General features: G+C 38.1%; 1 protein-coding gene across 5 annotated transcripts in view; it reads left to right on the forward strand.

Moving 5' to 3' along the window:
* pcdh15b (protocadherin-related 15b) overlaps positions 1 to 22180 on the forward strand; it is a 221237-nt gene that overhangs the window by 62012 nt on the left and 137045 nt on the right. For all 5 annotated transcript variants that reach the window (XM_055004449.1, XM_055004448.1, XM_055004450.1 and 2 more), the window contains 6 exons: positions 635 to 649; positions 1172 to 1237; positions 14616 to 14776; positions 15284 to 15439; positions 19669 to 19788; positions 20539 to 20649. In XM_055004449.1, coding sequence (XP_054860424.1) covers positions 635 to 649; positions 1172 to 1237; positions 14616 to 14776; positions 15284 to 15439; positions 19669 to 19788; positions 20539 to 20649 — 629 coding nt within the window. The remainder of the gene's footprint in view (positions 1 to 634; positions 650 to 1171; positions 1238 to 14615; positions 14777 to 15283; positions 15440 to 19668; positions 19789 to 20538; positions 20650 to 22180) is intronic.

The raw sequence follows: 22180 nt of genomic DNA on the forward strand, positions 1-22180 counted from the left end.
CCAACGAATCTGGAGATAATCTGTAATGTCACACAGCTGTAATGCTTTATCATGGAGTGGAAGACAGAGAGATACAGACTGGCAGAGGGAGAAAGTGTGATCATTGTTCCATGAAGTCTATTTTCTAGGTGAGCAGATATATCTTTCAGCCTTCCTCTGGGATTTTCCCAACCATCCTCGAGAGCTGTACAATAACGTTGGCCTGCGAATGTGGGTGTTCTTGTTTTCCTGTGTCCTGGCAAGGACAGAGGGATGAAAGAAAATGCTTGAATGTCTGTGGTGGTGTTTTTTTCTGGCTGAATAGGACCATTTTAAGCCTCCAGACGGGGTTAAAATACTTTCTCCTCATAGTAACACAGAAAGTGTGGGTGGCGGATGTGAACGAAGGTGGAAAAGCTTGTCGAGATTAATACACTTGTGTACTGAGCGTCCAAATGATACTCATAGTCGCCTATCTTTTTCAAAACTTGAAAATCTGCTTACTGCATTTCAAGTTTGACTCCTCTTTCTGCTGGTTGCTCTGGTGGTTCTTTCATGGCTATTCTTTCTTCTGCTTTTTCCTTCTTCCTATCCTTTCTTGATTGCTACCCTCTGCCCTCCTTCCTGGTGGGTTGCGGCTGTCTTCTTTCTGCAGATTGGCAGTACGAGGGTAAGAACAATCTCATTTTTCTTTCTCTTTTAACTGTGTTCAGTCACTGTGTTAGTGTATTAACCCTCCTGCTGGCCCTAGGGAGGTGGTTGTATTGGGTTATGTTTGTCGTTTAAAAAATGGGCATTAGCTTCTCTTCTCTGCCAGCTCTTCCCTCCCTTACCTCACTTCTTTTTCTACTACATTTCCTTCCAATAATTCGTCTGCTCTTTTGCTACGCAGTCCATTTCCTCTCACCACAGAGTGAAGAATGAAGTTTCTGAGCTATAGGCTAGATCATGTCTGCCAAGCTTATCCTTTATTTATCTCCACACATTTATTGCACTTGTATTTCCAGCATTTCTTAGTCATGGCACCAAAACTCATATGAAGGCACTGGAAATACTACTATTTTTGAAGTGATCACTCACAGGCTTCAGAGTAAAGATTCATATTTCAAGATTTTCAAAAATGGATGTGTGCAACCCTGAATGAATCAATGCCAACTTTATGTTTTTTTCTTTTTCTCTTTCGCCTCTCCAGAATGTAAACTCTCCCGGTCGGGTCCTCCTGCTACCATCGTTGCCATAGATGAAGAAAGCCCCAATGGTAAAGTATTCACCTTTTGCCTTCTTCATTCTAAGATTTAAACAAAGTTCTGTACTCAAGATGGGACAAGCCAGCTCTTCGTTAAAATTCACATTTGTAATACAATCATCACGTTTTACCATATGACAAACAAACACTGTTAGATGATCTTGACCTTTTAGCAGAGGCTGATTGGCATGGCATGTAGCCTACACTCATTAATATTCAGTATATCTGTGCCAACTGTGTCATAGCTGAAGTCTGATCTCTGTTGCAGAAGATTAGGACATTAGGTCATTGGGTTTGAGGTGAATTACTGAGCACGAGCTTCAGCCTCAAAAAAAACATGAATGTCATTGCATCTTTCCATGTGTACAGGGATTATGGGCTGTTTTCTGGTAAGGCACAATGACTTCCTGGCATCTCTGCTAGTTGCCAGGCAACTTCACGGTGTCAACAAGACCTTGGTTTTTGAGTTGTAGTGTGTTAATTATTGAACTTTGGAGGTGCTGGCTGGTGGATTTTGTTTCCAGACCTTATGTCATGCTAAGCTAGCAGCTGCTGGCTGTAGTGTCACGTTAAATGGATTGATATTTATGAGGTACATCTTCTCTCAGCAAATAAACATATTTCCCATGAAGTTTACTTTAATATAAATTGCAACAATAACTATTTTTTTTTTGGATTCAGTTCAGTCATCTTGTTCTCCCAGATGTGAAATTGGCTTGCAATCAGAAGCACAAGTTAAAAAAGATATCACCACAAATAGAAGAAGACAAACATTCCAAAACATAAAGTACAGAATGTTTCCCCGTGACTTACAGAGAACAACAATACAACAAAACATTTTCAAAAAATTACATGCAGGGCTATGCACTCCTTGAACCAGGGTGCTCTGAAGCTCCAGCCTGAAAGAAGAGCTGCAAACTCAAGGAAACAAAGTTTATTCATACAGGCTGACATAGATCTGACCTTTTAGAGAATCTGCTGGTCAATGAAAAGAGAATAGACGAGTAATTAGGCTTGAAATGGGCTTTACTGAGGGTTTTAAGCTGTGTTTTGATGCCTGGTTGTGATGATTTTGTCAGTCATTTTTTCAGTGATACGTGGTTTAAATCCAAGTTAATAGTTATTTTTATAGAAATGTATAAGTAATTGGTTTCTCAGACCCTGATGCTTTGTGTTTTTCTCTTCTCTTCTCTTCTCCTCTCTTCACGTTGCTTTCAAAAACCTTTTTATCTGAACACCAAAGGAGATATCTTCAATGTGTTTTTTTTGTCTCCAGCCTGAGCTCAATGTTTTTAAGACCTTCTTACCTCATTAGTGGCTCCTGGTTTGATCCCAGGGCCGTTTAGACTTTACAGAGGCGTATCAACAAACGCCAAAGTCTACTTCAGGGTTTGTTTCATCGCAGGCTTGTGTGTCTTCTGTGTCTATATTAACATCATTTTTGTGTAAAGAGGAGGTGGTTACTTGTGGATGGATTTCATTTTAGTTGGTTATTTTAATCCCTATGTTGATTTTGAGTTAATTAAGGCCTGTGCTGGCCTGAAAGAAGGATCGCGATTTTTTAGAAGGAAGGGTGTAGACAGACAAGTACAGTGGTGGAAAAAAAGTTTTTGGACACCCTTAAAATTTTACACAATCTCAAACATTATCATGAAATATTTTTGGAAAAATCCAATGCCTCAGTTCAGTCCTTTGCCTCGTCGATTACCTCTGCTTGTGTCTGTAATGTTCTGTTGATTTTTTTTGGCATTTCTGTTGATTAGATAAAGTTTATGTAGAATTCCGATTGTTTGATAGCCTGTTTAGTTTTGTTCTTCCCCGCTGCTCAAATTTCCTTATCTGCTTTTGTTCTCGTGAGTAAAATAAAACTAGTATTGCCTATTTCCCTCGTGCCTGCCAGTTTCTGTGCCTGCATTTGGGTTCTCAGACTGCCCCACATAACAGACACGAAGCACGGCAAAAAAAATGATGTCTTTTAATAAAAAGCACAACCTTCATCAGTGGATCACTGGTACCAAAATGACCCAATACTCAAAATTTGTCATGTATTTTTAAGGAACCAATCAATTTTAAGTTTTAATGGCTTTTTCAGATTTGTTTAGTGTTTTGGCTGTGACTGTACTAAAAGAAATTGCACTTGAAGACCTAAGAGTGATTCTTAATGCAATATTTCACAAATGTGTGGGGTGTCCGAAAACTTCTTTCCACCAATGTTTGTCTGCAAGCTTAAATCACTCTCTTATCTCCAGCCTATAGATTACCGCTCAAAGACCTGTCATAGTGTTTGCCATGTCCGCTTTTCCACCAAGTTTTTAAATGGTGAGACCTGATCACAGTAATCCTAACTGACATAAATAGAGATTAGCATAGCAACACCAGACGGAGAAGAGAGCTGGCATGTCTGTATTTGCTGATGGCTTAATGCATCCTTCAAAGCTATCTATCCTCTTATTTCTAATATTTCCTTTTTACTGTGTTCTTCTGATCTTAAGCGAGTGTTTGCGCACATCAGCCTTGAAGTAGTAATTACATCTTGGGCTTTGATTTGCATTTCCTGCTTGCCACCATTGTTGGCATTCAATGACAATACCAAGAAGATTCATTAATTACTTACAGTGCTTACAATAGGATGTGAAGAGCTCAAGGACGCCTCAAATTAAATTACTTATAAAAATGCCACATGAATATTATACGCAATATTACACCTCTCCTTCACTCATTTAACATTGACACAAGGGTGAAGTTTGCTTGCGTACTTGCGGGAGACATTAAATAGCAGAAAAATCCCTATTTTAAACCCTCTGAGCCCCAAAACCTGAACAGATTTGACAGCTATGTCTTTCAAAAAAAATGCCAAAATTACACCATTTATCAGAGCTGGAATCTGTGAAAACATGAGGATGATCAGATTTTCAATTTTCTAACAGTTCTGAAACCAATCTGTTGCGAAAATTAATCAAAACTAGACATAAAAAATGTAATATCTCATTCAAATCACTTCATTCTATGTCTCCAAGCCATTTGCAAAATAATTTAACTAAATACTCTAAGCAGGTTCTGTGAAAACCTAAAAAATCTGCACTTCCCAGTGCAATTGAAAAGCTATCACTGATTCAGCTTGCAACCTACAGTCATGTAACAAACATTCAGGCACTATTAAACTGAAATTCAAATTTTTATAAAAGAAGTAATAAAATACAATTATGAAATTTGTATTATCTAAAATTTATGGCATGTCATACTACACAGTTGACATTTAAGTTCTGTCTATTTCTAGTTATGGTCTGCTGTTTCTATGAAGGTGCAGGACTTTGTATTGCATTGAAAAAATGAATCCATGGTTAGTAAAAGTGTAACAGGAGCAAAAATCCCAGAAACTGCTTGGAGTTTAAAAGGTTTAAAAAGGGGGTTAAATTATGAAAAAAATGCATCTTAATTCCAACATGTTAAATATTTATACCTATAGATGACTCTTTATAACACAGCTCCTGATTTAATGTGTATTTTTTTTTTTTTGTATAAATCATGTGGCAGTTACATACTTCTCTGTTGGTAAATTGAATGTAAGAAAATGTATGTGGAACAAGGAGTTATTTTAGATGAAAGTAGAAAGAAATAATACATTTTCCAAAGTATTTTGTACATAGGTCTCCATGGAGCACAGTGTTGGGAGATAAAACCGAGGTTCGTAATAACAGCAGTGATAATTTACAGAATACATAAAGCAATAATGTGGTTGTTAGCGCTGTTGTCTCATAGGGGGCTCAGGGGGCTGGAATCTTTCTTTGCTGAGTTTGCAGGCCTGTATGGCTTTTCTCTGAGTGCACAGTCCAAAGACATGCACATTAGGTTGACTGGTGACTCTAAACTTACTGTGTAGCTCTTAATGTGAGACACAGGAGGCAGCAGTTGTTTCTTGTTGGAGTCACCATCGTTTCTTTTAATAATTACTGTAACCATGACAATGAAGAGCCGCAGTGTATATACTGATAGATGCCCATCTGTATCACGCAATAGAAAAATCCATAGAGAATTAGTCGGATCTATGAATAGGAGCAAAATGTATGACGTATTCACAGTTTATTATTAAAAATATGCATACTGTGTTATGTGTTTGATGCAAAGGGAAATTTTAAATCCAAACTGCAGCAGAGGAATATACATCAAACGGAGAATCGACTACATATTATGATGTTTGTGTGTCTCAAAGTCGATGCTGTGACAATACAGCAAGAAAAGTGTATGATTTTATGCACACTTCCGTAAGCAATTTAAATGGGGGAAAATATATTTAGTATACAGACTCCCTTTATATGTTGACATATATGTGTAACCTGAGCATCTTAAACCCAAACCATGATCTTTCCTTCAACCTAACCAAGTTGTTTTTGCGGGAAAGTCTGACCAAACCTTTTCCACAAAACTGTCTCACCCTAAAAGAGTGAATTATTTTCTTTTCAGTGATTTTCAACAGTTCATTAGTGAAATAACACCTTCCACTGGTACATTCCAGTGGGTGTTATCAGAAGGTCAGAACAGCTTTCACAACACTAAGTACATTGTCGTATACTATGAACGACAGTCTTTCGTTATTCAAAGATTTGACCTCATTTTCTTTGTGCCTCGTACTGCAAAAGTACATCACTATACTGTGCCATTGGTGGGTTTTCAGTCATCTTTTCGTGAACTCATAGCCCATATATTTTATGTGTTCTTTAATAATATGAGATTTTGTTCTTGTCAGATTCATACCACAAAATATTACAGTGTGACGTAGTAATATTGATCTAAACAACTTAGTATTATTGAATTTGTCATCAGCATGAAAGACATGAAAGTATATGCTGATACATAAAGATGATGCTGTAGGGTTGGAGTTTAGGTGTAGGTGGTGCTTAATGAAAATGAAGTAGTTGTATAGAAACTCAGATGTGAAATAATGGTACAAGGGTGTATGAAGACAGGGATGAGTGGTGTGTTGAGTGTTCTGGCCTTAGGTTGTTTAATTTGCGCAATTACTGTGCTCATCCGACTGCAGATATTCATGCCTGTGGTGATGGGAAGGTTTCAGCTCACCCTTACAAAGCTAATCAGCAGGAGCCGTGTTTCATAGTGCTGCTCAGTCCCGTCTTTCACTGCAGCTGTTAGCTTTTCCATATTTTCATGGTCTGATAACAGGTGGTCAGGTAAAATGTAACTTTCCGGTTTAGTGAGATCTCATTTTTCGGTGAATATTAAAGATGTTATTAGAAAGTTTTTATGGGTGGTTTTCACAGAGCCGGGCGCAGCTAGATGGATAGTGCAATTGAAAATGCTGAGGCCAGAGACCAGTGAGAGCTTCTTGATGACGTCTGAGTAGAATGTGTGTGATTGCAAGCTCTTTTTTTTTTTTCTCTTGGAAAGCTGGAAATAACAGTGGTATGGTGTTGATTGTGAACATGGGATTGCGTTAAAGTGGTTTTAGAGTGGCTTTCTACCATGCTAGCAGGATTGTTCTCACAGTTTGATTTTTGAAGTACTGATGTGTTTTTATAGTTTCATCAATAAGTACTAAGTCTTAAAGTGTGAGTGGTGAGGAACTGGGGAGTTTCCGTATGGTGTTTCCAATAGAATGCTGTGATTAACCTGTCGGAATTCGGGATCATTCCGAAGAAATAAACCCATTCTGGCTGTATGGACAATTTAATGGAGACAGTGCTGGATTGCTCCATCCATTTAGACGGTCTTCAATATTTCTCAAAACACTGGCAAAGGTTTGAAATTGAGAGATAGAAGATCTTAGAGATTCGATGAGACATGAACACCTAAATATTTAATTCAATTGGTGAATTTAAAAGTAGGCTTTCTGTTCCCAGCATCTGAAAGGGAACTCTTTGGAGGCAGAAGTTGTGATTTAGTCCGACTCATGTAGTATCCTCAGATTTTGGTATTTGACAGACTGTGGACACAACATAGCAAATGTTGTGGATCTGTACGGTTCAGCAGGATGTCATGTATGAGTTTTGAAATCAAGGATGCTGCCTGCAAGTAGATATATATAAACTGTTCAAATATCAGAATTGAGCATGCACAGCCTTGTCTAGTGCTTCAGGAATAGAGAAGGAAGTGAAATTTGACCGTTAATTATTGATTAGGCTGCCAGCCACTTATCAAACCCCTTCTTGCAGTCAGAGTAATTGCACAAACACTGTCAGGATCATGACATGCATCATCGCTGTTAAACGCTTTGTTTTGGAGACTGAAATATTGATCCTCACAAACTTTTCTTGGATGCTCTTTGGGTTTTGCCACCATTCACTCTGCCACTATGGCTGGCCACCTTTCCATCTCTAGCAAACAAACCACTTCTGGATAACGGTGGGCATTGATTGAAAACTTCGGCCTACTCCTAACTACATGCTAATAGGCCTAATCAGCACTGTGTCTACTCATTTGGGCAAGGCTTGAATGTAACAGACATTTATATGTAAAAGTCCTGCAGCGTCGCTTTAAGGATTTTATAATATGAGCCGAAATTGGGTCCAATAACAAGCTGCTTTTATACTGCAAGAAGATATGTTCAATTTCCCCCATTTATCACTTTCTTTCATTCAGGAATACTGAATACCAAGAGATGGTGCAGTATTTAGCTTTTGCATGAAAATGAATAGTCTATATGTGTTTTCTAAAAATTGCTTCACCATAATGAATCCATTTTGCTAAAAATGTTTCAAGTGCTGAATGATGGTTTTTTAGCCTAAGTGAAAGGGACTTGCTCACACTTTCAATATTTGCATTCAAGTTATGAATAATAATGAGATGTAATTAGCACATTTTGTTGGTTCTTTGTCAGGCTATAATTTGACAGAAGCTAAATTAGTATACAAGTGTTTAGGCTTTATTAAATACATTATGTCGCATTCTAAAGAATAAAAGCCCAGAATTATTTTGAATATTTAGCTGTGAATCCATGTTATGCTTAATATTTGACTTGTGTGCAATTGTAGTATTTGTTAGATAAGAATTAAGTGTAAAAACTGGAGATACAGTCATTGTAGCTTTCAGGCCGCAGGTACAACTTCCACTTATCAGAGGTTCAGACAGTATATAATCTGTACTGTAAGTGGCCTGAGAGGTGAAACAGTGGACAAAATATTTCCTGCACATTATTCACTGCTGCTCATTCAGCTTATTGCTGTAGGGGAACATAACGTAAGGCTACTTATATGAACAAATCTACCTTTTTATTGCCACTCATCTCAATTTCCACTGGACAGGATTTTGAAGTAAGATCCCTTGTGGTGATTAAATTTAGTGGTACCAGCTGAAAAGGTAGAAGTGGGGGGATTTTGAAAAATGAGGGGTAATCCTAAATTGCAGCTTTCCCTCACTGCATTGTCTTTAAACAATGCAGTTTAAGATATAGAGTTTGTGCGACATACAGTTTTTGGCCATTTGAGTCATTAAAGATGTAGATTTGATTCTTATAGTGTTTTATCAGAGTTTTGTACAATTGAGCAATATTACATTACCAACAAAGGCAGCTACAATGTGTGTAAGGACACGTGTATATCTTTGTACACACTGTACATGAGCGTTTGTGTCGTCATCATATTGTGTAGCAACAATGTGTGTGACTCACAACTCATCCCTCCTTGTGTACGTACCATATATACAAGTGTGTGTCTCCGCTTGTTTGTGCAGTAATCTTCCTAACAGGGCTGTCGAAGAATAATTTAGTCTTGAAATCGTTTGTATGCATAATGCCTTGTATTGCTGTATGGCTGTGAAATAGTGTTACGGATTTAATAGAGATTCTAGCTTTAGGGTGATTATCTTGGGCTGTTGTTAGCAGAAGGGATAGAAACTCAAGGAAAGACAAGAGAGGGAGAGGAACAAGATGCAAGTTGAAGAATATTTTACCCAGAGAAATATCATGAAAGAAAGAAATACTGAAATTTGGAGCATGGTTTTATTAATATCTAATACAATAGTGATTAGAATAGATGGGGTTTGAACAGTCAGACACACACTTGTATATCACATGTACATGCACAGAAAAATGCACACATTTAACGCAGGCTTCCTCACAATAATGTATATCCACAGTAATGTTTCTGTGATGCATTAAATGTATCATTTAGCCAATAATTCAAGCTGCATCAGTATACAAATTGCAAGTAACAATATATAATCGTCTTTTCTCACTGCTCTAATATTATTAGTGTGCTGCTGTAAATATCCTCAGCTTTGCTAATCTAGCTTGACCAGTTATAATGCTTTAGCTGTAAGAGAAATAAAATAATTATTTCATACAATACATGAGTAGCAGCCAAATATAACAGCTTATGGTTTGACGAAGGTTCTGTTACAGTTAGTTTCCGACAGCCTCGCTGGGGTAAAGGTAATCTTGGAAATACTTTTTAAGGAAAGCATCAGTGTCGGCATCACCAAAGGCAACAAAAGTATGATAAATAAATAATAAATTAAAAATGCCTCCACTTTCTCTGGGGGAAAAAAAAAACACTTGAGGTCTCTTCTTTACACCTTTCAGTTAATTAAACAAATAGTGAAAAGCCCTTGAGCCACAATGTATCACTACTGCTACTTGTGTTTACTTTCACCTATGCAGCATAAAATAGACATTTATAATGCCAGTGTGTAGTAACAAGACGAGTGCCTCTCATATGGGTTATCAATGGCAAGCACTCAGAGTATGAGCCATTTATTGACTTCTTTGTCCTTCATCTCCAGACTGCAAATGCAGCATGACACAAAGGTCCAAACCAAGTGATGTGACCGTAAATTAAACCAGAATAATATACAAATCTACACTGACAGGCCCGGTTTTATTGGGGCGCAGAAGAATGCATTTTTGCACCCTCAGTTGAAATTTGAATAATAAATGTCTCGTCATTTATTTGTGGGTGGTGAGTAGGACGAAGCATCTTGCAATGCAATCCTGTCTCAGTAATGTTACATTCCCTTTACAGCTACACTGCATTCTCAATTCTGGTTTTGGGGAAGCATAGTTTTGTCTTGAGCCAAATGTATTTCCTCACCTGCAACGTTGTAAGAAAGGTTTCGGCACCAAAAGTATGTAGTTAGATTTAGGAATATATCACACTTTGGGTAACGCTTTCATAACGACAACTACACCTTGGACGTTTTTTTGTAGGTTTTAGCACCAAAAATCCTCGGTTAGGTTTACAAACGTAGGATGGTCTTGGGTAAAATATGACCCTCTCAATACAAGTGTCAAGCCCCTAATCCATTTTCCGGGTTGCCATGGTGATAATTGGTTGGCAAACAAAAAGCAACAGTAAAGCAATACAATAAATGGCAAAGATATGATGATTAGGAATAGATTCGTTATATGTCACTAACAAACATAATCCAGCAGAAAATGTATTTCAATCAAAATAAATCTGTGGATGTTCTCAGTCATCCAGGTCATGATAAGTCTCAAGCAAGCATAAGTTATGGCAACTGGACTAACCTCGTGTGAGTCGAAAACGTTTCACCTCTCATCCAAGAGGCTTCTTCAGTTCTGAAAGCCTGGTGGGGAGTACCAGATATTTATCCACCAGGAGGGTGGTGGTGGTGGTCCACTTGTTTTTTACCACCACCCTCCTGGTGGATAAATATCTGGTACTCCCCACCAGGCTTTCAGAACTGAAGAAGCCTCTTGGATGAGAGGTGAAACGTTTTCGACTCACACGAGGTTAGTCCAGTTGCCATAACTTATGCTTGCTTGAGACTTCAATCAAAATGTAATTGAGAATTTAATATTGTGGAGATGGTTGTGTTCTGCACAATGTAAAATGCGAATAGAAATTGTGTAGCTCTGCTGCATCATGTTGGTCTACACAACTGTGATTTCCGTTCACCCATATTCTACAGAAACACTAGGAGAGGTTTCCGAGTATTTGTCCAAATATCGTTAGATGGTTCTTCAAAAATGGTTGGAAAGGTTGAAGTTGAACACCGACAACAGTAACATTACCAGCAGCAAAGTTATTAGAAAGACTCGTCCATGTGCCTCAGATTTACTCTTATTACCACTAGCTCACTCCCACCACATGATTTGCCTCACACTTTGGGCTGCAACTTGAACAAGACAACTCAGTAAATAAAAATCTGTGCAGGTGTGTCTAAAAACATACCAAACTTACCTCTACAATGAGGTAAGGTGTTCATTTTGTAACTCATAGTTTAAAAAACTAGACTAGAATATTCCTGCAAAGACACTGTCATACTTTGCTTTCTGAAATTAGCCATGATCTCTCTCGGACTTTAAGGATGACATTCTTACTCATAAAATAAACTATTGCTGAAATGGAACAACACAATTTACTCACTTACTACTCTTTAAAACTTTTCCAGCTTTGTTCCAATATAATCTCTTCATTGGGGACCATGCTTTGTGCCTATAACACACTATTTTTTTATTACTGTCACCACTGCTATTTTATACACAATAACCCATTTGGAAGCTAAACAAGTATATTTTACGTATCAAAACATATACACACTGGAAACAAACAATGCAATAGTATTGCCTCTCATCAAATAAATGCCATTCATGACTACAATATAAACTAAGCATTTCTTTAATTTGTTTCTTTGGTTACAAGAAATGTTAAAGGTTAATTAAAACATACCTTTGCTATTGATGGATCGTTGATGGAGATAAAGATGTGTGCATTTGCATGTTATGGTTGATTCAAACTGCAGAAGTATCTAAACTGGGCGATAATCAGTCACAACAATCCTTTTAAAGTGTCCTTAATAGTATGCATAATGTTCAGATGTACTCTAAGTATTTTGTTCAGGAACCAGGCCTGTGCACTGCAGTAAGCAAGTCAACACAGAAGAGTATAGCCAACTTTTAAGCTCTTAGAAATTGTACTGCATATTCTCTGTCCTTCATCAGAGTATCTCAGGTTAAATGGTAGATAAAACAGAGTTTATCTCGAATTACATTCATTTCTTCTGTGGTCCCATCTATCTACTGCTATTTGTCTTGAATCCCTCTTTCCTCCCCCACCAAGAGCTGAAGGAGGAGGCAGATGTGATGATTACTTTTCACTCCAGGCCTTGTACCTGGATGGCACTTCAGCAGTGTAGCCGTATTCAGTTAAGCTAATGTCCTGTAAAAATTCTATTAATGCACTGCCACAATGCTCATTTTCTCTCCATTTTCTCCTAATATTCTCTTTATTCTTTATTTTTATCACCCTCTCATTCAACCCAATCTTTTCTTGCCTCTCTTTTTCTTCTGCTCTCTCCCTCTCGTAGTTCTCTAATTGCCCTTTGTGCCTCTTTTTCTTGGACAATTCCTTCGGTCTCTCTCTGTGTTGCTACACACTCAGCTTCATGTGGTTCTGCCTGTATGCTTTAACACATGGGTCAATTTAATCAGGTGCTGCTGAGTGCAGTATTCAGTCACACATCCTATAAAGTGAGGTCACAGTGAAAAGAGCCCATTTATATTAGATGGTCTGCTGTATTAAATTAGACACAGTTACTGTGTAGGCACTATCTGTCTCTTTCTTCTTTGCCCGTGCTTGTGTTTTTTCTGTTCATTTTGCAAGACAGAAGCAAAAAAAATCAGAAGAGAGATAGCCATAAGATGGTAAGGAATGAAACTCCCCTAATGAATTCCATTTTCTATCCCATTTCCCATATAAAGAAACCAATTTCATTGAATTTCCTCATTTATTTAAAATCAGCAAATCACAGCAAAGCATTTGTCATGGTTTCCATGGCAGCACAGAAGGCCATGACCCAATTTTATGTCTGGCAGATCAGATATGAGACCATTCAGTGCGCGTGTGTTTATATTGTTGGACGTGCTCAGATGCTGGTGTGCACATGGACGGTAAATGTGAAGTTTTCTAGATGTCCACACACACATATAAGCAAACCAACACAATCCTCCCTGCTTCTCAACTTGTCTCCCCATCTGGATCTCTGTCTTTATGTCACATTTCTAAGTTTTCAAATTTTGCGTCCGTTCCTTTTTCTCTTACATACACACAACCTAGTAGTATTATGCAGGTGTTCTGATTTTTATGCATTATTGTGTGTTAAAGGTCAGATGTCCTTTGGTCTTTATTCACTAATCTATTCAGTCTACACATGTACACCCCCAGAAAACTGTGCCTGCAGACCAAGAGCCTGCAATGTTCAATAATGTGCTCAAGGATGGGACACAATAGTGTTTTTGATTAATAATGCATTGTGTAGGGCCTGGTAATGGGTCTCTTGTGATTTGGAGCTGTACAGAGTCAAGTAGTTACACTTTTTGCTTTTCTACAGATATTTTCCTTCTACATCCCTTCCTATCCAGTTATAATAGTGAGAAAACAAGTTTTAAAAATCACCCTTGATGGGTAATGGCTGTATATTTTCGCACCAATGAGCTTGAAAGCTTCAACAAGTACATATAAAAATACATTAAGACTAACTCTAAATTTGTGCTTGAAATCCTGAAGTATGTTTAACCCCATTATGGACCTGTGATGGAGTTTTAATAATGCAGCTACTAATGCAAACAATTTGAAAACTGTGTAAAGATTAACAGCCTGTTTGGTTTTTACTAATAATGTCAAATTAATAATTAAGTCAGGACATTTCTGTGATGATCTGCTTTCATCTGTTCTATACCTTTTCCTGGCGTTGTGCTGATTGAGAGACGATATGCCTAAAACCATCCAGCTCACTGCTACCATTCAAACTGTCTTGTTTCCTCAGTTTGTATTTCTATGACTCTGCCTTTGTCTTGAAATATTCCACTCAGTCCCAAATCGCTTCACTGCCCACAGTTGACTGTCTTAAATGAATCAAGTTTTATTCCATCTGCTCCATCTGTCTTATTAAAGTGTTTATTTTTCATTTATTCTGAGGGTGTTTTATTAAATCCATGCAGATGAAAGCACCAAAGCCATTAGAACATGTGTTGTTTTCTGGCAGACTGTTTCTCTCTTTCTCATATTTTTTTTCATTTATCTTGTGTTCCAGTTGGTCTTAAGCGTTCCAGGTACTGGTGTAGCAAAAGCAAACCAAGTTACCCCAGTATCCACTCTGCCTCACGTCAATAAATCTTACTGATTTCCATGTGCTTTTTACTCTCTCTGTCCCTTTGCCCTTGACTTTGGCATAACCTACATATAGATTGCAGGTGTATAATTAATTGAGAACATGAAGACAAACGGAGGACTCTGCTTGAATTGTCCCTGTTTCCTTTTCTTTTATTAATAAGTGTAGGTCTAGGACCAAACCACTTCTCTGTCTGCTTCAATTTAGCCACAGAAGTTAATTGAATCATACTCTACTTCCAGGAACTCTGTGCCTGTGCCTCTGTCCGTTCAGTTATTACACTTATTTTTTTCCTATTTTCTTCCAGGAACATTGTTGGTAGAGAACATGCAGATAAATGGAGTGGCTGAGGGCCCGAATCGTACCATCTCTCTCTCTCTAAGGGACAACCACAACTACTGGGTGATCCTTGACTCTTCCAAACAAGCCCTTTACCTAAACAGCACCGGACGGGTTCTGGATAGAGATGTAAGGCAACTGGACCATTTAATTTTAGCCTTGTTTGTGCTCACAGGATGCTTTTTTGACATTGACAGAAGTGTCTTAAGACTTCGCACTTTACTGGACCAGGTAGTAGCACCCTCTTTCCAATTAAGAGTGCACTGATTCAAGAGTATATTTTCAGCAGATGTTGTTTTTGGTTCCATATTTTTTCTTTTTCCACTCGACAACAAAGAATACACACAATAGAATTACAGTTTCATGATTTTTCTCACTCTTACCAGTGTTTACTGTTGCATGAAACCCAGAAAGTTTTAGCTCCATTCAGCAGTCCTGCTGTTTTGTTTTGTAAAGTAATCCATTGCCGCTTTTTGAAAGTCTGATTTGGCACGAAAAGTAAGTCTTTTGCTAGTTTTCTCTGCAGCAGAGTATAATTTTTCTTTTTCTTTTACGGTTAATGATTCATTTGCTTCTGTACAATTGTACCATTTCTCATTCTAACAATCTGTCTATTCCTTTGTTTCTCTTTTCCAGCCTCCATCGTATATTCAGTCCATTGTGGTTCAGGTTCAGTGCACCAACGAGCTGATCGGCCACGTGATTTTGCATGAGGTGCGCATTGTTGTTCGAGATCGCAATGACAATGCGCCGCGTTTCCAACAGCCGAGATACTACGTCGCCATCAGTGAGGTAAAGCACTCACATATGCACACAGTGTCATGCACAGAGACATGCACAACCCCTGACTGCCACAAGATAAAGCAAAGTCAGAAATATTCCATGAAACTCAGCTAGGTGGACTTACTTTACTGTCTTTCTCCGAGATCAAAAGCCATTTATTGGCCTTCTCCTGCAGTGCTGCTGTCTATCATGATGGCAGGTACTGGACTCTGTTGGGCGGCTGGAGGCCATAGAGAGTTACAGTTCAGTCCAGCATGAGTGCAGTAGATCAACTGCACTGTACCAAGAGTTCCTGTGGGTCATGTGTCAACGTTAAAGAAAATGTAGCCTGTCATAGGTGCATACTGCAATGCATTTAAAATAAAAACCTCCGCTAGTCTTGTGTGGGTTTTTGGTGTCAGACTAAAGTTACCAGGGGTGGAAAAAGCAGAGGTTTTGGGGCAGCCACAGCAAGGATTTAAATCTGTTATTCTGAGGCTTCCAGAATAATCTTTAAGATGCCAATCCCGCAGTTAGTTTGTCCTCCGGAGTCAGGGGAAGCAGAATTTAACTAGAGGAGGTTCAAACTTAAACTGGACAAGGATACATGTAGCTTGCTGCCAGCACAGACCGAGGCAGAACCAGCAGAAGATCTCATTATACAGTCTTCCACAGTCTGTCCAACTCTGTCTTCTCAACCTCTTTCTTTCTCTCTCTTGGCCTTTCTTGTGTTTTTGCAGCACTCCTCTTCCTCCCTCACACCGACACACTTATGCCCCCACACCACTCCCAGCTCTTCATTATGTCACCTTTTCTAAACCTCTCCACCTTTCCTCTGCCACACTCCATATATTTCTGGTTGCCTTTTCCTCCTCCTCCTCCTCCTCCTCATCCAACCCCGCCACCTCTCACACCTCTCCAGTTTCTCATTACTCCCACTAAAATAATTTACTCCATTCAATAACAGCGACCACCGTACCATTTGGAAGATGCATCGTTAAAAATATGACTCCTGTGCCAGGCCAAGGTAAACTGAGTCAGTTTGGTGGTGGTAATTTTTTTTTTTTAAAAATGGACACATTTATTCAAATGCAGGCAATAATTCAAAAGCAGGGCCAGATTTATTCAGGTTTGAGTGCAAGTCTGCTCATTAGGTGGACAGCTATTGTCTAATTCACTTCTATTGCCCCCAGAACTCCAACCACTCTAATGCAATACATTTAATATAGAGAAGAGTTCATTCAGCTGCATCTGCACTAAAAGCTGGTATAATGTAACCTGCTCTTAGTTGTCTAATGCTAAAATATATTGACTTCAAGAAACTGAAGCAGAAAGAAAGCGCACACAGAGACACTATGGTTATTTATAAGAATGTCTAGGACACAATTTATGAGCTCACTGTGAAAGTTTTTCAGTACAAGGTGAACCCTGTGGCTGATTTCATGAGTTGGTGCCGGTGCCCAAGTCTGGAGTTGTTTCATTAGAGCTGTATCCGAAAATGGGCAAAGTGACAGCATGAGACGTTCTGAAGACCATTGTTCGATCTGTGGGAGGCAGAGATAACCCTGTTGCGGGAAATGATGTAACAAATCATTGGTGCCGCAGCTAAATTAAACTTAATCGCAAATGTTTCTCGTGCTGTCTGGAGATTAGACTTCTGTTTTGACACCTAATCACAGATCCCTAGGCACATGGCTGGAAAAATATAGCACGGCAATTTATTGTTGGCAAACTTCTCGCCTTTCATGTGCTGTGGCAAGTGTTCAGCTCTCATGTTAAGAATTTCTCTCAGAAAAATTTGAATCAAACAGAATATCTTTCTGGATATCTGTCATCTCCTTTCTCTGCTAAAAAGAGAGTTATCTTGTTCTACAAGTGCAGGGAGAGGGAAATTAAATGAAAAATGGATTGAAAAATATTTCCCTTGGTTCATAAATCACACATTATCCTAGAGGCCAATATTCAGTTTATTCACGTCATGTACAGTAGGTATCCTATATCGTGCATACTATATATACACATGGCTACATTGGTTGAGATTTTTTAATGTGTTTCCTACCAGCTTTCAAATTCTAAAGTTGGAAATAATAACAATGACAGTAGTAATAACAATAAACATTATTTATATAGGATTTTTCAAAGCAGTTGTTACAAAGCGCTTCACACTTGCAGCAAATGAATCATTAAGTTTAAAGGCCAGAAAAAAACTGATTTGCATAAAAAACAGTGCAAAGTATGAAAGATAGAAAGATAATAACATAAAAAAACACGATCAAATACATTTCCAGGGTAGGGTGGTAAAAAGATTAAATGAACAAAATAAAAGACAGTTCAAGAAAATTAAAATGCATGAAAAGGCTCTCTTTAAATATGTTTAAAGAAGGGATTTAAAAGACATCACTGACTTGGCTGACCTGATGTCCTCGGGCAGATCATTTCATAGAAATAACATTAGATCATTAGTTCTTTTAGTATCTGTTTGATTTAACCTAAAATCAACATGGGATTTAACCACAGTCCATGTCTGAATACTGTCTGCAGCTAGAACAACACTGCTTAGCTGAACAACTGTGCAAATAAGTAGATTGTTTTTATGAGTGTACCTTGTAGTCGTGATAGGACAGATTAAATGCCATTTTCGTATAACTGCATTGATCACCTATTATTTCAGGAGGCCAGTAGACTAAAATGAGGCGTCTGCAGCAGAAGCAGCCTTGTCACTGTGGTGCTGTTAAAACAGTAGGAAACATGCTGTTACCTGAGAAACAAAACACTGGCATATACAGTTCATTCAAAGTTCAATACATTTATTTCTCCACTCTTAATTACATTTACCTTCTGTATAATTAGATTAGCTGTCATTTTTTTTCGTGCAAAACATTACATTAGTTGGGAATTGTCATGTACAAACTGTCAACCAGCTACAATAGGTTGCAGGGTTCGAAAAACTATTGTATGGGCATCCACCTGTACTCTCCAGGACTATTCGATTTGTCATCTGGGATGGTTGTAGGACGACAAGTGTAACTTTGAACCTCAGATCACATAAACATTCACATATCTCTTCCTTATTAGCATTACTGGGGATTGGTTCATATGTTGCTATACTGTAATATATTGTAGCTGCTATAAACCAACAGCAACATGATATCAGCACCATATATTGGCCATTGGCCCACCAGCTGTCAAAGTAATTGGAAAACCCCATATCATTTGGCCACTTTCTTTATGCTACTGTTACATTGTTTAGCTACAACTTAGTGATTACAAGAATGATGCTGACAAGTAAAAATGACATATTAAATTAAAAGACTCTTCCTGTAGCCCATATGTTAGATTAGTTAGAAGTGAATAAGAACATTGGTTAGCAATAATTGGCATGAGCATTGTGAAAAAGAATAATATTAATTTGAAAGCTGCTTGCGTAGCTGGCATACCGTTCATACGCTGGTTGCAACAGTTGGCTGCAAAGTCTGCTGCTTTTGAAATGCCTTTATTACTCAAAATACATGTACTGAAGCCAATTTTTAAAAAATGTATTCATGTATTTCAAAGCCAAAATAACATTTATGTCAAAGTAACAAAGAAACAGGAGGTTCAATAACACACTGTAGCATATTGGATTCAATTGTTTGTAGTTTGCTCATTAATTTTATTAATTGTATACTGTGAAAGGAGTAGGTGTAATAAGCTTTGAGTTCTGCCTACATCTTTCTTGGTCAGTGTTGTAATCTGCTTTGACACTGACTCATTATTTTGTAACTGTGAGCATTTGGATCACCCAATTTTCTACAGTTTTTTGAGATGGAATGATGAGTTGCAGCAAATATTCCCACCAGTGACAAAGACTGAGGCGCAGACTCCAGACAGACAGAACATTGTGTTAAACTGCGCTGCCTGTGTTTCATTTATTTCCAGTGTAACTGAAGGCACACAACCAGCTGCCAGCTCATCTTCCTCCTCAAGCCCCATCTGAGAACAATAAAGCTAAAACTGCAAGTCATTTTCTGTTTGTTTTGTGGAGACGGTGGGGCAGCGAGATCCCTTATAGCCAGATGCGTGTTCACTTTTTAATGCGTTAGTTGCTTCATCTCTGCACACAGCAGATGTTTGCATGGCGCTGTCAGGAAGACGAGACTCGGAGTACAGGATAGAAGCTGTTTAATGTCAGTGGTACAGTGAGTTTGAAAGTGTTTGACATCATGTGCTGTGAGATTGCAGACAAATACGCTGAAGACGTTCTCTGTTGTGTTTTTCAGCTGACACCAGTCGGAACTACCATCTTCTCTGGTTTCTCGGGGAACAATGGGGCAGCAGACATTGATGACGGACCCAACGGACAGATAGAGTATACCATCCAGTACAACCCAAAAGACCCGGTAGGTTATCCATCTACCTGTTTTATCTCTGTCAAGATACTCTAGCCAGAATATAAACTCATTATGTAGGCTAGTGGTTTAAGCCCAATCCTATGACAGTTAATCAGAATTCAGTTTCAGTAGTAGAAATAGGCAACTTTTGATTAGGATTTTGACTCTAATTAGAATACTGATCTCATTTCGTATCATTCCAGAGCTTCGGTTTCTCCACAAAAATATTGCAAAACATATGAAGGTTTGGACTCTTTGCATAAGTTACATCTGACCTCAGGAACAGACGGACTAGGCCTTTATTGTTCAAGGATTAGTTAATTATTAGCAACATTTGCATAATTTACTTTTTTCACAAGATCAGATCCAAGACACTTTCTCTAATCTATCATTCTCTGTGTTCCCAAGAAGTTTTAATGACACGAGAAGACCTTGAATAATTGTGAGAGCACATAGCAGTCTGTTAGTTTGAATCTCAGCTCTCACTTCTTTTTCTTTTGACTCCATTTTACAGTTTGTCTATATTTCTTTGTACTACATTTCGTTTGTTCTACTATCACTCTGCTAATCACTCCATCAATCTTTAGATAAAGAAATTGTCTATTTACTGTAATTTAATGCACTTACAGTCACTTCTACAGTGATACTGCTGTAATTTCTATACTTATTGCACATCTAGAACTCTAAAAATGTGTAAAAACAAGATGATTGCTCTGGAGACGTCTGATTGTGTTTGTAATGTGTCTGTATGTGTTTCAGACAGCCAACAGAACCTTTGACATCCCGCTGACATTGTTTGGCTCCGTAGTTCTCAGAGAAAGACTCAACTACGAGGAGATAACACGATACCTGGTCATCATACAAGCAAATGTAAGTGGCTTGTTTTTTATATCCCTGCCTTTGTATTCATGCACCTCTCTGTGCAGCAATTGGAGGAAAGGGAGGCTTTTCTTCTCAGACCTGTTATAAAGGACGGCTGCAGAAAATAAACCCTCTCCTGACTGAGTGGGAATATAGTCTGCAGCCCAGAGTGTTGTTACTTTTATGTAGATTTTTATCATCGTGGTGACTTTAATGTCCCTCAGCCTTTCTGACTATTTCTGCCGTATTGGGTCAGCCTTAAGGGATCTGTAAGAGCATCCTCAATTATTACTAATGTTTTTTTTGTTCGTTTTTAATGTAATTGTTTTCCTTCTATTTCCCAGCACTCTGTATTTTTTATTTATAAAAGTGGTTTATAATATGGTTAATTTCACTCAAAAGGCGAGGCGCACTCATGGGGACGCTGGTAAAGTTTGAAGGGTCTAAAACTGAGGAATGACAGAAAATTGTTTGCGTTGCCAATTGCGCCATTAAGGCTTTTTTGTTTTGACAGGAAAACCTTGCTTACAAAAGCTTTAGTTCTCAACAAAAGATTCTGCCAAATATTCATATGTCTCAAGGCCCATTTACCCTAAAAGCATTATTACAAGTCAACAGTACACTGAAAGATTAATGTGTTTCTGGATGCTTGAAAGGCTGACATATTCACTGTTCATCTGAATACAATATTAAGAGTGTTTGAGTGGCTGGGAATTTGCTGAATATTTATTCTCACCGAGGAGTTTGGCTTACAGACCATGTGCAACCAGTGAAAAAAACAAAACACTGGAATACATATGGCTGACCTTTTAGCTTCACTTTTACAGGAGGCAAATAAATGAAAACAGACATTAGTTGAGCTACGTAAACTTGTGTCCTTAAATAATTTATCTAAATGACAAAATCTGTTTAAATTTTTACTATTAGGTATTTCATCATGTGCCAAATGTTTTACAGCTTTAAATGCAAATGCTAATGATTAGAAGAGAAATAAATGCGTCAGTGTTTTGGGAAATATGCTGCTACAAAGCTAACGAGCAGCTGGACAATCTGGTTTAGCCTGGAAGTGAAGTGCTGCTAGTGAAGTGACGTGTTGCTGTTGTTGTTCTGTTTAAAGCTAACAAAATCTGTTTATCAATACTTCAAATGCTCCTTATTTAACAGAATCTATTCCGATGTTTATGCTAAGCTTGGCTAACAGAGTTAAGTTGTAGATTTGCATTGGACAGATGTGAAATTAGTATATCTAATCCTCAGCGATAAAAACAATAAATCCCCAAATGTCAAGCTGAAGTCAAATCAAAAAATGCTGAACTGTTTATTTTCTTTCTGTGACAAACAACATATGTGGTGATGAAATAATCTAAAGCTTGCAGTTTGGGTTTAGTTTGAATGAGGCTGTTTCTTTACTGTGAAGACTTTGACTTTCTAGTTAACATTTCCCCAATTATACTGCAGTACGTGGGGTATATAATTAGATTATTTATGGTTTTAGTTGCTGCTTGGGATTAACTGCTGTCCTGCATGGTTGTGAAAGATG

The sequence above is a fragment of the Amphiprion ocellaris genome, chromosome 18 (assembly GCF_022539595.1).
Source record: "Amphiprion ocellaris isolate individual 3 ecotype Okinawa chromosome 18, ASM2253959v1, whole genome shotgun sequence".
NCBI classification, from domain to species: Eukaryota; Metazoa; Chordata; class Actinopteri; family Pomacentridae; genus Amphiprion; species Amphiprion ocellaris.